The sequence below is a fragment of the Gossypium arboreum genome, chromosome 11, assembly GCF_025698485.1.
Source record: "Gossypium arboreum isolate Shixiya-1 chromosome 11, ASM2569848v2, whole genome shotgun sequence".
NCBI lineage: Eukaryota > Viridiplantae > Streptophyta > Magnoliopsida > Malvales > Malvaceae > Gossypium > Gossypium arboreum.
Window position 1 is genome coordinate 38,784,125 of NC_069080.1, and position 15,210 is coordinate 38,799,334.

A 15,210-nucleotide genomic window follows, 5' to 3' on the forward strand; every position below is an offset into this window, starting at 1 on the left:
CATTTTGTATCATTAGTAATGCATAAAATATTAGTTAAATTTTATTTGTATTAAATTAAATTATAGAATCAATATATATATATTTTACATATTGAAATTTGAGATATGATAAGTTTATTTTGAATTTAGTTATGTTATATAAAAGGTTTTTATTATCTAAACTTATAGTTAAGCTCTTGATTGAGGAATGTAATTAAAGATAGCAATGGAGAGGGCAAGAGCGGATATTACTAGATTTATTACCATTCTATAATTAATACGTTCTACTGCACTATTCTCTCTGCTTCACTATGGTATATAATCTTGAAAATCACTACCATTTCTATGGATATTGGATGCATTCATCCTCGCCTCACATTGCTCTGCTTCAATTTAACTTTTGGTGCTTATTTTTAATTTTTTCAATCTTTTCATAGTCAAGTAAATATTTAAACATAATTCTTGAAAAAATATTTAAACATAAAATATATGATTTTTTTTAATATTGTATTATTATATTTTCACCCTTTTAATAGTTTATATATATAATAAACCTTATCATGGGTTGGGCCACCCACCCAAACCCAAAGGGTTGCCCAAAAAATGAGAGGGTCTAGGCAAAAATATAGATCAAAAAAATAGGTTTTGACAAAAAAATAAGATCTATTTTTTAAATGAGTCGGCCTCAAGTAAGATTTTTTGACCCAACTCTAATTTGCCTAAATTTTTTTCGCTGCTATTTACTATTGTTTGATGCCATTTTGATGTTGTTTTGCTACTATTTTGCTATTATATTGTTAATATTTTATTGTTATTGGTTGGATATTGTATAACTCTTGTTTTATTACTAATTTTACTAATATTTTAAAGGCGTTTACTTGGTAAGTTGCAACTATTGTTATTTTAGTTGGAAAAATTGCTTTTATGGGAAATTTGAGGCATATTCTCAATAGGTAAAGGTGGAGAGTTGAATCATAAAATTATGGTTTCATATTCTACTCCATTAGACCTTTATAACGGTATATCAAATGCACAAAATGGTTGAGTGATGAATGAGAAATTAATACACAAAGTAAGCTACTTGGAAATAGTGTTGAGGAAAAATAAAAGCTTAGATCCCACATTGGTTAAATAGCAAGTGTGAGATGTGTTTATATATGTGAACTCTCTTGAAAAGTAATTGAATGACTACTTTTGTAATCTAGCCATGCGTGTAAGGTGTGTAGGTCTTAATTTGACAGGGTTCAAGCGCACCCACATGACGTGGGCAATGCAATTTGTCCAGGCTGGTCGAACCCAAAATGGGCTGTGGATATTTTAATCAACATGAACTTATTTTTCCTTAGCATCTGCTTATATATGGACAGTATCTGATTTTGATTTAATTTTTAAATCAAATTGATTTTTGGCTCTTAATGGCAGATTTTATGTTTATTTCTAAAATTTTCCACTATCTTAAATACCTATAAAAGGCTGTGTATTCTAGAAGATTAAACCTACATTCGAATGATTTCTTATACCGAAATTCTATTCATTTCAAATCTCTTCTTTTTCCTCTTTGTTTTTTCAAACGTTCTGGTGATAGAAAAAGGCAAAGTTCGTTCGTTGATCATTGTAGAAGTGCTACTACTTTGATCACTGTTGTTGTTGTATCCTGGGAGACATTTGACCAAAGTTTCTCCAAGTACCGTAGGAGTGGTCGAATCTGTCTTAAGGAAACTATGTTTCAAATGACTCAACGTTTTGTAAAATCTTTATTCTTCCTTCTAATTTAAACTCTTATTTCATTTTAATTTTGATTGTTTTTCGTATTTTATAAATTAAATATAAATTATTCTATCTTTACTTTATATGTGTTGATTTATATTTAATCTATTTTGTTCGTTAACGTGTTTTGTCTAATAGTTGCAACTATTTTAGTGTTATTTAAGTATAAAGGCTTTTTTAATGTATTTTCATTTTGTTGGAAAACATTTATTTTAATGTTTTTAGTGTATTTGATATATTATATTTAAAAGAAAATTTATATAAAAAAAATAATACGGGTGGGCTGGGCTCGGGTTTAGCATTTTTTTCTGGGCTAGGCATGAACAAAACTTTAAGCCCATTTTTTGGGCCGAGCCGGGCTCAAGTTTATAAAATGGGCCTAAAATTTTGTATTGACCCGACCCATAATTAGGTCTAATATATAAGGATAAACTGGTAGTTTTATATTGTGGAGCTAGTTGGGGTGGGATAAGCAACTACCATAACAGCTTTATACCCACTATCTAAAAGAAAAATTTTACCCCGCCTCGCATCCACTTTTCAAACAAAAAAATCCATTCCATTTGGAGTGGGTCAATTTGGAATCCATCAGACAGTTTGGATTTCACTATCCTTAGGTGTAACGAGTCAACCAGACACAAACTCAGTTGAAAATTTACTAAAATACCCTTCTATATTAAAAGTAATTTACATTATTACGGAAATATTTTTATCTTTTTATATTTTATAGATCAATCAAAAATTACCCAAAATGAGATTTGAACCAAGAACATCGTGGATATGAAACTTTTAATTTCTTATTACAACCAAAACATAATTTGATTTTAATTTAAATTTTTAACAAAAATATTTGTTAGGTGTGCAACCAATCTAGTAATATATAATCTCTATAATTAAACAAAAGCGTTTCCAAACTATGACCCTCGTTCTAATTACATCCTCATGCTATTAATGTTATATCAATAACATCCTTCTATTATTAAAATAGTTAATTTATTCATTAAATGAGGCGTCAAATCTTACATAACATAATTTGGAATGAAAAGTTTAAAGAAATATAGATATTGTAAAATAGATGTTGTAAAAATATTGATTTTAAGGTTTTTGAAACTTTTACAGAAACTGTTGTCCACTCTCTCTCTTTTTCTGTTCTACTTTATTTTTAGTTTTTAATTTTGAAAGGTATGCAACCAACATTTTACTTTTCTTTAAAATTTTCATTTTAGATTATGTCACATGAGATTTTACATGTCATTTAATGGTTGAATTAGCAGTTCCAATAATGGAAGGACTTGATTGATATAATATTGATAGTTTAGAAATATAATTAGAACATTTTGAAATTTAAGTTTAAAATAATGATCATAGTTTGAGGATGTCTAGTACAATTAACTCAAAATATAAAATTTATGTTTTTATAGGATGATTTTAAATTGTATTATCCTTAAAGTCAAAATAAAATTAATTATTATATTGATAATAAAAATATTTTAAAATTAATAATTAATTATTACTTTAAAGTTTGAATTGCCAGTGTAGCATGGGCTATCATGAAAAGTTGATTGAATTTTGACATGTCATTCTTTCCGCAGCCCATTTGGGGGTTCTGCATGGTTTTATGTTAAGTCAATGTTTGAGGGGTGTAAATTGTAAATAAACAAAATTTCAAGTACCCGTTAGCAATAGAACAGAGAGCGTTGTTGCCGGCTACTTTCTGTGGTTTAATTTGACGGATTTGAAGGGTAAAAAGTCCAATGAGAGTGTGTTGGATTGGCTGGGAATCTTTGTGCAGCACATTGTATCATAGATATTATTTCTGAGTTAACTTTGAAATAAATATTAATTAAATTCAGAAACACTAGTTTCAGTCCGAAATTAATGTCTTTACTGTTCATAATCCTATTCCTATTGACCCAAACCAAAATCCCGTGGGCTAAACAAACAGATTACAAACACAAATCTACATTCAGATCGGCTTTAATTTCATTTCCATGCATTCCCATTCATTACTATTTCTGGAAATTCTACTTTCTCAAGTTTATAAGTAAAAAACTCCCGCCCTGTTTCCTGCAACCCTACAAACAACAACGTAGCTTTTAGTCTTTCAGAAATGTCAACCTCTGATTATACTCCTAAAGCTAAAGCCAAAGGCAGGGCTTACTGGCACTGGAACACTACCAAAACAAAGCTTGATTTTCCTGCTGTTATTGTTTTCTGTTGTTTCTTCTTCGTTTTTGGCTTCCTTTTTTCAAGCCTTCGCTCTCAGGTGATCTTTTTTTTTTCCTCATATAATTCTTTAATGTTGTTTTTATCTTTTTGTTTAATCCGATTGTTTGGAAGTAGGTTTCTGGAGTAAGGCAGAGAGGGAGGCAGCTGCTTAATTCAGTGGAGTATGAGTTGATGGGACATGGAAAAACTGGAGATGATTCTATTTCTGTTATTCCTTTTCAGGTTGGGTTTCGTTGTCGATATTCATCGTAAATTATTCTTATCTTTATGATGTTTCATCATCTGATTCATTGCAGGTTATAAGTTGGAGGCCGCGTGCTTTTTATTTTCCGAAATTCGCAACTCCGGAGCAATGCCAACATATAATTAACTTGGCAAAACCAAACCTTGCACCTTCCAAATTGGCTTTGCGGAAAGGGGAATCAGAATACCCACAGGATGTTAGAACAAGGTATGTTGGGGTTCCAACTTTGTAGGTACGCTAACTGTTTGATGTTGTTTGTTGTAACAATGCTTTTTTTTTTTTTACATAGCTAAGCTAAAACTTCCTTGTTAAAACACAGTATGGGCACGTTTCTTAGTGTTTCTGACGATCCTACTGGAGTTTTGGACGCCATTGAAGAGAAAATAGCAAAGGCTACAAAGCTTCCAAGGACTCACTATGAGGTAACTTCAAAACAATATTTACTACTTCCCTCTTTGTCTCTTTCAGACCAGCTTTGGTTAATTGGTCTTATATTGTTGGGGGGATCAATGTCATGGTTTCAGCATTTTAATGTTCTGCGCTATGAGTTGGGACTAGAGCTGATCATGGGCTGGGCGGCCCGGCCCGGCCCGAAGGCCCGCCCGAAAAATGGGAGGGTTTGGGTAAAAATATAGGCCCGAAAAATGGGCTTGGGCAAAAAAACGAGGCCCGTTTAAAAACGGGCCGGGCCTCGGGTAAGAGTTTTTTGGCCCGGGCCCGGCCCGGCCCGGCCCGAATTATATATTAATATATTTTTTTTTTTATTTTTAATTATTTTAAATTTTTAATATAACTATTTTTTATTATATTGTTAATTTGTGTATTGTTTTAAGAATTGTTTTAGTATTATTTTTATTTGTTTTAATATTTATTTTTATGTTTTTAAATATATTTGATTTATTATATTTTTAAATTTTTTATTTAATAAAATAAGAAAAAAAATTAATATGGGTCGGGCCGGGCCGGGCTCGGGCTTAGTAATTTTATTTCGGGCGGGTTTGGGTAAAATTTTAGGCCCATATTTTGGGCCGGGCAGGCCGGGCCTAGTAGACGGGCCTAAAATTTTACTTGGGCCCGGCCCGAACCCGGCCCGGCCCGGCCCATGATCACCTCTAGTTGGGACAAAAGTACGATTCACATCTTGATGCGTTCCCTGTCGAACAATACGGTCCCCAAAAGAGCCAAAGGGTATGTTATGTACTTGCTTCTGCTGCTTTTTCTCTGTATTTTTAGGGGCATTAATAATTCGGTTGGCCACCGAATGTATTATGTAAGTTCGAAATATAAAAATTAAAGAACAGGTTTATACAAATTATTATAGTACATCTATATATTTTTAAACTAATAAATAAATTAAAAGTAAAAAAAAAAAAGTAAAGAAAAGACAGAAAGAAGCCGTAAATGTTTTTCTTCCCAAGTCAAACTCAAAACAGTGTTGGATGGGTGTTGCTTGACATTTTTTATTATTGAACAAAACTCGATTCGACTCGAAAAAATTTAAAAAAATTTAAGTTAGTTAAGCTAATCAAATTATTAGAGTCAACTTGATTTTTTTTTAAATTTCAAGTTCAAATCAAGTTAATTTTCAAACTATAATATTACAATGATATAATTTGATTAATTGCCCTTATTAACCAAAATTATTTGGGCCCATTAAAAGATTTTGAAAACATTTTAATTCAATTAAACGGTTAAGACTTTTATGATATTAATTAATTCAATTTAGGTATTAATTAAATCGACAATTTAAACACAACCTGTGTATATGTATTTTCATTGTTTACATCATAGATTTATGCTGACCTAGTTAACAAAATCAGGTTGCTACCTTTTTAGTATATATGTCAGAGGTTGAAGGAGGGGAAACTGCATTTCCATTCGAGGTAAGATTTTAAAATCAAAACTGATGCTTCTCCCATTGCTCAGTTGTTTCTGACTGCAATATATAAATGCTATGAACAAAGTCCAGAATGGGTTGAATATGGATGGAAGTTATGATTTCAAGAAGTGTATAGGTCTGAAAGTGAAGCCACGCATCGGAGATGGGTTTCTGTTTTATTCATTGTTTCCCAATAATACGATCGATACGGTACCCATTTTCTCCACTATTTGTATGGCTGCAGTTTTGATATTTGTTTGTTAATTTCACGTTTCTTCATGCTGTCAATGTGCTTTGGCAGGCATCACTTCATACCAGCTGTCCTGTAATCAAAGGTGAAAAATGGGTGGTTACGAAATGGATCAGAGATCAAAAAGATTTTTTTTAGGGATCGATTCCTTCCCATCAGTCAAAGTTGTCCCAGAGTTTTTGATGGGTTTCTCCTTATATCGCCATTAACTTTTCCAGTTAGTCTCAATATGAACACTTGTTTCACATATGGGTATTCCTTTTCTCATGTAATTGCTGAAAAAAATTAGAATCAGTTTATACAGATTTCTCATGTACATAATATCAAAGCAAATAATAATATTCTCAGAAGTATGAAGTAAGATCTAAGAATCTATCTGAACCACACTGTTCTTGGAATGACTTTAAATACTGGGTGAAATCTCAAACCTTGCTTAACACTGAGAGGCCCTCTGCTGCATCAATCCACCTTTCAACTGCAACTTTAGGCAAAATTTTAAATGCAAAACATGTTCACTTGTATTAGATATAACACAAAACCTGCAGGGTTTGATGGTCAATTGTTACTGGCTGAATTACGGTGTTGCTTGTATTTTCTTCCGGAGTGATATTGCGAGGTTATTGCGATAACTTGGCCAATCCTTCAAACTGTTCTGCCCTTTCATCTCTTTTTCATAGGTTAAATGCCTCCTTGCATATGATTCACTAGAAATTAGAAGATCCACGATAAAGCTGTTTGATCCTTCAAATTGATCGGCCATTAATTATAGATTCCAGTAAACCATCAATGCCAGCAAAAATGGGAAATGGAAAATCATAATTTATGCCAGTTTTGATATGGTTGCTTTCCCAACCGCTTCAAAACATACATGCAACCAGCTGCTGCGAACAATCCAACTGCAGCAAACGCTATCACTTCTGAATTCTCAACAGTCCTATAATAGCCTCTCTGCAACATTACGACGCTAGACAGTTAGTTCATTAGGAAAAACAAAAAGGTTGCATTATTATCATATTCCATATTCTCCCACAAGATTCAGTGAGTGCTCATTTCCAATTTTCCTATCCTCATGAGCTCAGGTCTACGGATAAACATTGGTCAGTCCTAATTCACAATTCTTAACCAAATTATTACAACAGATAAAAAGGGGCTGAAGAGGTGTATCTGGTTTCATACTGCCATTTCCTCTCTTTCCAGTAAAATGAATCATCCATGAATATAGAATGTGCACGGATGCATAAATTGGGTCAAGGACACACCTGCATCAGAATAAACAAAATTGCAGCATTTGCGGGAGCTAGAGAAAGGCTTATCATTCCTCCACGCAACTCATTTGGCACATACCTAAAAAATAATGATTAAAAGCACAGTGACTTAAAACTAAAATTTCACAAATAAGAGGCATGGTGTTGGAAAAAATGACTTCAAAAACTTGTAACGTACATGGTCCTCAATCTTGCAAGTGAAGGAAGAATTAGGCCAATGCAGGCATGGAACAAAAAATACTGTGTCACCAGAGCTCCAATTTCCTGCAATCCAAAACACAGAACTCTGAGGCTATGGGTGGACTAAGAACAAGTGGCCCTAATTTATATATATATATATGATAATTTATATATTTATTGAGATAGATATAGAAGCATAGTACACATACCTGGTAATCAAAAGCTATTATAGACAAAAGAAGACCCTGTATGATAAATGCATATACCAAGCAATCCTCAGTTCGAAGTGGTGCATTAATAAACCATGGGAACAGTGTACTTCCTAACATCCTTGCCCCCAACACACATGGATACATGAACCCTAGATACACTTCTCGACCATCAGCCTGTAACTCACATGTAAAAATTATCTTAAATTGATAGGTTTCAAAGACATAAAGCTTCCAAGATGACAATTTCAAAACTTAACAAAAAGAAATAGAGAAACTGAGAACCGAGCAAACATTCTTCTCAACAAAAGATATGATCTTACCACCAGTGTCGGGGCCCAGAGAATCCAGAAAACTACTATGGAGAAATGAAGGCAAGCTTGTGCGCATGCCAGTAACCATATCCTTCTATCTGCAGAACATAAGCAGTTTAGCTAGTCAAAACATTTTTCTTTTCTGCTAAGAGTATTCCATCATACAATTATGTAGCAATCAAATCCGTCATCACCCGTAAAAGAAATTTGAAGGAGAGTGAACTCAGGAGCAACTGCAATCTAAAACAGTTTCGTCTATTTAATCATGGGAAACACATTTAATACTATCATTCGTAGTGTTTAGTAACAAATCAAGCTAATTTCAAATGGCTGCTAAAATTGCCATATTAAAATGCTCAATGTTACAAGAATGCTTCCATGAACAAATTAAAAACAATTAATAGAACTGAAAATTCTTACCACAAAGGATATATGAGTAAAAGGACACCTTATATTCCTTAAAGGTCACTGACTGAGGACTCGCACCATAAACTCTGGAAATACAGCTAATGCCTACTATTGCCGTAAAAATAGCTGCAGTGGAAGGACATGCAATTTCTTTCTCCAAATTACCACCCACCATCCAATTGCTAATCACCTGACTTCCAATCAAAGCCGCAGACTCGAAAAAAGTCATCAACCAAAATGTTTCATTCAAAAGATCTTGCCTATGACCCTGGAGAAAAGAACCCAAAGAAAGTTGATACCATTATGTTCAAACTTGTCGGTTTTGGATTGCAAACCGAGGAATGTATCAAGAGAGAGAGCTGAAAGTATCTTTGCACCAACCTTGTCATGTTCAACAACAGCCCATGTCTCGAAACTGAAGGAAAATATTGATGTTGCCAAAGATAAACACACATTTGCTACCCAAAAGCTAGGGCTTGATGTAATCCTCTTCCATATCCCAACAACAAGGTGAAAGATATAAAACACCAAACAAGATTTCTTTCGACCTCTACATGAATAACAAAAAATAAAGAAAAAATAATCAAAATTTTCAGAATCTATATCACCCAACGGATTCATAAATAAATTTGGTTAATTCACTGAAAAAAAGGCACTACAAAAATGGAAAGATTAAGTTTTACTCACATTAAATCAGAGAGAAGGCCTAAGGAACTACCGACAAAAAGAGCAGCTCCAAATCCAATAAGCATAAACGTCACTGTATCTTCCTTGGTAATTCCATAGTAAACCAGCTCAAACTCTCCGTACACAGACCATAATCCTTCCAACACTGCGAAAACGATTATGTAGGAATCAGATCAACTTTTTTTCCCTTTCAATTCAGAAAAAAAGAAAGAAAAATTTTTTTTTTACCTGAGGCGAGGGAATAGAGAAGGAGAAAGTAACGTTGGAAGCGGAGAGGAGAGGCGAAGGTTGGGTGGTCGGAGAAAGGAGGTGATTTAGTAGGGGCGTGCTTGGAAAGGTAGAAAGGGAAGAGAGAAAGTGAGAAGAAACAAGAAAGGAAAATGAAGATGTAGACGAAAGAAGTAGGTACCCAAACGGAGCTTTCGATTACAACGCCCATTTCGATCTCCGACGGACAAACCCTAGATCGGACTGAAAACTGACAAGTGAGAAAGGACGCGGAGGTTGGATGTTCTGGAGTTTGAAAGACGCGCCGTATTACCGTTCCAGAGGACGCTATAAAACGGTTCGTTTTGATGTCATAAATAATATTTTCAGCCTCAAATATTAAAGCAGCGAAGATGGGTGTTAATGTAAAAAATATTAAATATTAAATTTATTTTGTAAAACATAGGAGATATTCAAATTTTTGCTTTTAAATTTTATCTAAATTTATGCAAAATGCGGATATATTGGATCCAAAATTCATAAACAAAACTTATCAACTTATTTTGATTATTTATTTAACCGCTGAATCACACAATATGTATTTTTTTTTTTTTGTATGTTATGTGTAAAATATTTCGTTTTCTATACCAACATTTGCATAAATCTAAATTTAATTTTAAATGTATTTACTTTATAATGGAAATAAATTGGATCGTTATACTCTGCTTGCAAGCAACTTTACTCTACCTCTTTAATTGTTATGTTCGTATTTTATGCAAGTAAGGGATTCAATCTAATAATAATAATACGAATCAGACCACAAATTCTTTATTGTTGACAGAGGAACATCTAACGAATAAAAACATCAGCCCTCTGGGATCTGAAAAGAATTAGTGTGCTATAAATCCAGTTGCTACACTAATGAGAATCGAAAGGGTTATGGCATTTGACAGATAATTTGTTACTTCTTTAGTGAGAAATAATAACTAAGCAGAAGTTCCAGAAAATCTTGAAGAAACCCCTCTTCATCCATGGTTGTTTGAAGCTGGGAGGTGGGTGATGGTCGATGAAGAGCCAGCCAACACCAGATATCATCCTGAATTTACGAACACAAGTTTCATAAGGACTTGATATGATTGCATGTTTGATAGTCATTTGGTTCGCCTGAATTTCCCAAATTTGGCATAATATTTTGATAGCATATATTGTAAAGTTTTACAGTTTGACAAGTTCAAAGCCACCTGTCTACATATTAAAAAATTCTCCTCTATAAATATAATAACTACATTCCAGATCCAGTTTGTAGCTTCTGATTGTGTGGGATGATTCGGCTTAATGAATCATCCTAAGCTGTTTCATTTTCAGACATGAGTACAATATATATGAAAAACTTAAAAATTCGACCAACATATACCCCCGAGTCCGGGGAGAAAAGTATGGAATCATATGCTGAAATTTCCTCCATACTGTTTAGCATTCAATTCGATACTAAGAATATATACAACATAAAACATCAACATGCAATACCCTTTCAAGAAGTGTATACAGCAGACATTGTCCCCTCATTAAAAGTCCTGTAGGAGTTGCACACCAATGAAAAAAAAAAACGTAAGCCGAGCGAGAAAGTTGGATTTAAGAATAATTGGTCTGTGCCAATTATAGATGAAAGTTACCTGTAGTAATCCACAGATATTGCTTGGTTTGCTGGCATTGTTTTAGCATCCAAAGGCAGCTTCCAAGATGCTTTGACATCTGCAGAATGCTGTTTACTCTCCCCCTGCAACACAAACAAACAAGCAAAGAAATATTTATGGTGAACCCTCCCTCGATGCAAAATCACTGTAGACAGCAAATTGGTGAAAGCGAGCTTACATATCCAGGGATGCTTCTTGAAAGAAGAGTGATATATTGCTCCATGGCTGCTTCTGGACTCACGTTCCCAAGTCTTTTCCAGGCATTCCTGTCACAATGAAAACCGGTTTCTTCAGATTCTTAATGAGCCACAAAAGCACATTCTCCATGCGGATTACACCTTACAATCTGATTCCATTGTCCATAAGATTAGATCTGAAGCGAGGTAATACTCTGAATGTCAATGTACTTGTGGATTTTTAGCTGAGACATTTAAATCAACCTTATATCTAATCCTCATTTACTGGAATGCAGTTAAGAATAAAAAGCAAACACTTGAAGGGCTTTTATTCAAATTCAGAGGAGAATTTTTACCATTTTGCACGAGCAGACAACTTGAATGCCATAGGATGAGTCTCATGGCAAGGCCCTTCAGTGGCAACCTTTTGGAGTGCATATAATTGCATCTTTAGATTATTGCCAAGTTTCAAAATTTGATCAGCATTGTTTCTACTTTCCAAAAAACACACTGCAGCACCAAAATCCTTCTCCAATTCAGTTCTTTCAATCCCCTCCCAGTCGTCATCAGATAAACCCTTGTTTAAGCAATCTTCCAACACCTCAATCTCTTCTTCGTCCTCTTCAGCTAATCCTATCTCAGTGGTTTTATCACCAAAATTCTCTTCACCAGAACTGATTTCTTCAACAGTTACCTCTGAGATTTTTGCTGGTCCATGACTATCATTCAAACTCTCTTTAAGGGTACCCTTTTCTTCCACAGATTCACCTAAAGCATCAAACTTTACAACTTCTGAAACAAACCCAAGTCCCTTTTCACATTCTAGAACGCATTTTTCAGACTTATTTGAGACCTCCATACATCTTGAAACAGCCTCGAGATGTTGATCAATGACAGAAGACAACGAAAGAAGCTTAGCAATAATAAATGAAAGAACAAAGGAAAGAGAAAGAGTAAACAAAAATTCAAGTAAAAGCTCCATGCTACCTTGGTTTATGGTTAAGAATTGGGATGAAAGGAAAAAAAAAAAGAATGAGAGAGATGAAGATTCTGGCGTCTTTATTGTCGGTTGAAAATGATATATAAGGGAATAAGAAAAGTGGGATTTTGAGGAGCAGAGCAAAGTATATTCGTGTTTATCTTTTTTTGGGGTGTTTTGGAAACTGCAAAGGGCGGGTGTTATGGCCGATGTCAAATGTGTCGGTTCCTGATTCGAAGGAAGAAGAGAGAGAGCTGTATTTTTGAAAATGACTCTTCCGCTAATTGCCTTTTCTTTTCTTTTTTTCCTTACAACTTTGGGACCTAATTGGACAACAGTGAATATTGTCTATTATAACTTTCGAGATTGCATGCCAACAACCACTTTCCATTTTGTTTAATTTCTTCGTATTTTGTATTCAAGTTTGAGTTAGAATTTGATAGGACCGGAATGATAAAAATGGAGAATGGGATGACTTTTAAGTTGGATTTACATTTGACATTAAACAACTGATTCAAGCTTATTTACAAGCTCAAAGATTAGACATGTTCAAGGTCTTGTCTGATCCCCTGACCTTGTCTTGTCCTTTTGATGTTACCATCAACTCTGGCGCTTTTTGTGTCATTAGCATACAATTTCCTTCGTGGCAAATGGCATGGAATGGCTGCCCCAAGTCCCAGTTTGTCGAAGCTGTTAACTCAATAGCCAAAAAGAGAAGTAACTCTCTATAAACAGCTTGGCCTCAAACTTATACAGGAGATGATGAGTAAAAATATCATGGAGGCACTGTATTACAATTCATATTTTATTTTATTTTCTCTACTAAAAAAAAGTAAATTAGTCAATTATATCTTACATTAAAGAATAAATTAATTGTTCTGTTAAAAATTTCATACATTTCTATAGTTAAAAATTAGTGCGGCAAACGGAATAACCAGATAATCACGTCACGTGTACATCGTGCCAACGTAGAGGAAACCATTTTTAACAATAGAAATAAATATAATTTTTTTACAAAAGGACCAGTTTGTGCTTTGAAATAATGTACAAGAACTAATTTTTTATTTTTATTTTTTTAACAGAAGGAATAAATTGTAATGTGACTAGTAGTACAAGTACCTCAATGTATTTTTACCGAAAAGATGGCTAAGAGACATTGGGTTGGCAGGTAGATTTTCAGTTAGCTTGTCGATTTCATAAAGTTAATGAACAGTGACAATTGCTTCACCATATTAGCAATGATGTGTTTTGAACATTGCTTATGGTTATGAATTTAGAATTTCAGAGTTATTGTCCTTCGACACCACATTTGCATTTTTTTTAAACCTACCCCTGTATTATTCTCTAGCGAAAAAAAAACCTTTTTAACATTGTTAGGTAGTATGTATATGAACTGGTGGAGAGTATTGTCAATGGACAAAACGTAGCTTCCTAACTCATAAATAAACCCATTAATTAGATAACTCATAAATAGACAAAAAAAAATTATTTGAGAAATCTAATATATTTTATAATTAAAATTGATAAAAAAAATTAAATAATACAAAATTTGTTGTCCTTACTCAGACAGGTTGGACTAATCTAACTGGACCAACTTCATTAATTAGTAGAATATCTACCCTCAAATTTTTAATTTGAAGAGGTGAAAGGACGGACTTCAAGACATTTTACCTTTGATGCTTCTGTTTATTCATGGATTGATTATTCTGTATTCTATTTAGTGGAGTTTTTATGCTAGTTCTTAATAAAATTCAATTAAAATATTTCATCATCTTTCTTTTTTTAGTTTCATATGAATAATTAAATCAAACAATTTTATATCAAATTACAAAGGTTGTAGAACTAAACTTTTCACCTTCATAATAATTTTTTTATACAATTAGCATTTTAAAATCCAATTTTACACTTTGGTAACATTTTATACTTTTAAAGTTTTAATACCTCATTCAGTGCAAATGAAGTGAACCCCAAATGACTTGGGTTACTGAGCCCACATCCTGCAACTTTTGAAAAGAAATATAAGGATGGACCTGCAGAGGAAAACATCATGGCAAGCAATATGGGTGTATATGTTAGTACCCACAAGAATGGTCAGCAATTAAAGGCTTGCAAAGTTTGTATTTGAATTAAGATTACATGATTAAAATTAATTACAGAACAGTGTAAATGTTAGAAGGCATCTCAAATCAGAAATAAGTTCCATTTATATATATATACATGTTTCCAGGCAGCGTATCGGAAAAAATGTTCATTTAGAAATATGGAGAATGAAGTTGAGTGTTACAAGCAACTTTTAATCAAACCAAAGGAAAAAAAAAAAAAGTTAGAACTTTAGTAGCAATGACCTAAGATCATATTGACCTACCATAGCTTCTTTTGGAAGTTAGCTTGTCTTGATGGTCGTATAATTAGTGCACCACAACTGGGCTTTTACTGTTCAATTTCCTTTATGTCTACCTAAAGAAGAAAAACTTTTGGAGAAACTAGATGTTGATTATATGCATCGATGAATTTGGACTAAGGTTAACGGTTGTGCATAAAAGATAACATATCAATACTTTAAAGGCAAAAGTGTTAGCCAAACAATCTCTTCGTGTAGTGACAGATAACGAGTTCTCACACCCTAGACCCCACTGCAATAAGTTAAGGTAGACTCCATATTTGTGTTATTGACATGGGTTGTATTGATTATATGGTGCCCATAAATGAAGATCATATCACTTAGGGAAACATATTTAAAGAT

The 15,210-nt window shown here is 33.5% G+C and overlaps 3 protein-coding genes across 5 annotated transcripts; 1 reads left to right on the top strand and 2 right to left on the bottom strand.

Annotated features, from left to right (window-relative positions):
* Positions 1-3,713: 3,713 nt before the first annotated feature.
* Positions 3,714-6,834, top strand: LOC108470257 (probable prolyl 4-hydroxylase 9). Its single transcript, XM_017771549.2, has 7 exons — positions 3,714-4,012; positions 4,090-4,197; positions 4,272-4,426; positions 4,539-4,641; positions 6,040-6,102; positions 6,189-6,308; positions 6,400-6,834. The coding sequence occupies exons 1-7, from the start codon at positions 3,857-3,859 to the stop codon at positions 6,484-6,486; spliced, it is 792 nt and encodes a 263-aa protein (XP_017627038.1). The 5' UTR covers positions 3,714-3,856; the 3' UTR covers positions 6,487-6,834.
* LOC108470256 (uncharacterized) lies at positions 6,586-10,031 on the bottom strand. Its single transcript, XM_017771546.2, has 9 exons — positions 9,640-10,031; positions 9,412-9,556; positions 9,106-9,274; positions 8,737-8,992; positions 8,326-8,414; positions 8,003-8,179; positions 7,792-7,877; positions 7,608-7,692; positions 6,586-7,296 (listed from the first exon to the last, which is right to left on the bottom strand). Exons 1-9 carry the CDS (start codon positions 9,848-9,850, stop codon positions 7,162-7,164), a joined length of 1,353 nt encoding a protein of 450 aa, XP_017627035.1. The 5' UTR covers positions 9,851-10,031; the 3' UTR covers positions 6,586-7,161.
* A 381-nt stretch (positions 10,032-10,412) lies between these two features.
* Positions 10,413-12,767, bottom strand: LOC108468126 (acyl-CoA-binding domain-containing protein 3-like). 3 transcript variants are annotated; one of them, XM_017768985.2, is made up of 5 exons: positions 11,845-12,767; positions 11,491-11,578; positions 11,292-11,395; positions 11,146-11,192; positions 10,413-10,714 (listed from the first exon to the last, which is right to left on the bottom strand). In XM_017768985.2, exons 1-4 carry the CDS (start codon positions 12,468-12,470, stop codon positions 11,150-11,152), a joined length of 861 nt encoding a protein of 286 aa, XP_017624474.1. In that variant the 5' UTR covers positions 12,471-12,767; the 3' UTR covers positions 10,413-10,714; positions 11,146-11,149. The 3 variants fall into 3 exon arrangements, with proteins under 3 accessions (XP_017624474.1, XP_017624475.1, XP_017624473.1); XM_017768986.2 differs by lacking the exon at positions 10,413-10,714 and having other exon boundaries at positions 10,788-11,192; positions 11,845-12,362; positions 12,476-12,764; XM_017768984.2 differs by lacking the exon at positions 10,413-10,714 and having other exon boundaries at positions 10,788-11,192; positions 11,845-12,760.
* Positions 12,768-15,210: the final 2,443 nt, after the last annotated feature.

Coding starts and splice junctions, on each gene's coding strand:
- LOC108470257 (XM_017771549.2), top strand. CDS start 3,857: ATGTCAACCTCTGATTATACTCCTAAAGCTAAAGCCAAAGGCAGGGCT. Junction 4,013..4,089: donor TTTCAAGCCTTCGCTCTCAG/GTGATCTTTTTT, acceptor GTTTGGAAGTAG/GTTTCTGGAGTAAGGCAGAG. Junction 6,309..6,399: donor CCAATAATACGATCGATACG/GTACCCATTTTC, acceptor GTGCTTTGGCAG/GCATCACTTCATACCAGCTG.
- LOC108470256 (XM_017771546.2), bottom strand. CDS start 9,850: ATGGGCGTTGTAATCGAAAGCTCCGTTTGGGTACCTACTTCTTTCGTC. Junction 8,993..9,105: donor CTGTTGTTGAACATGACAAG/GTTGGTGCAAAG, acceptor TCTTTTCTCCAG/GGTCATAGGCAAGATCTTTT. Junction 7,693..7,791: donor CTTGCAAGATTGAGGACCAT/GTACGTTACAAG, acceptor ATTATTTTTTAG/GTATGTGCCAAATGAGTTGC.
- LOC108468126 (XM_017768985.2), bottom strand. CDS start 12,470: ATGGAGCTTTTACTTGAATTTTTGTTTACTCTTTCTCTTTCCTTTGTT. Junction 11,396..11,490: donor CAAGAAGCATCCCTGGATAT/GTAAGCTCGCTT, acceptor TTTGTGTTGCAG/GGGGAGAGTAAACAGCATTC. Junction 11,193..11,291: donor ATATCTGTGGATTACTACAG/GTAACTTTCATC, acceptor CAACTCCTACAG/GACTTTTAATGAGGGGACAA.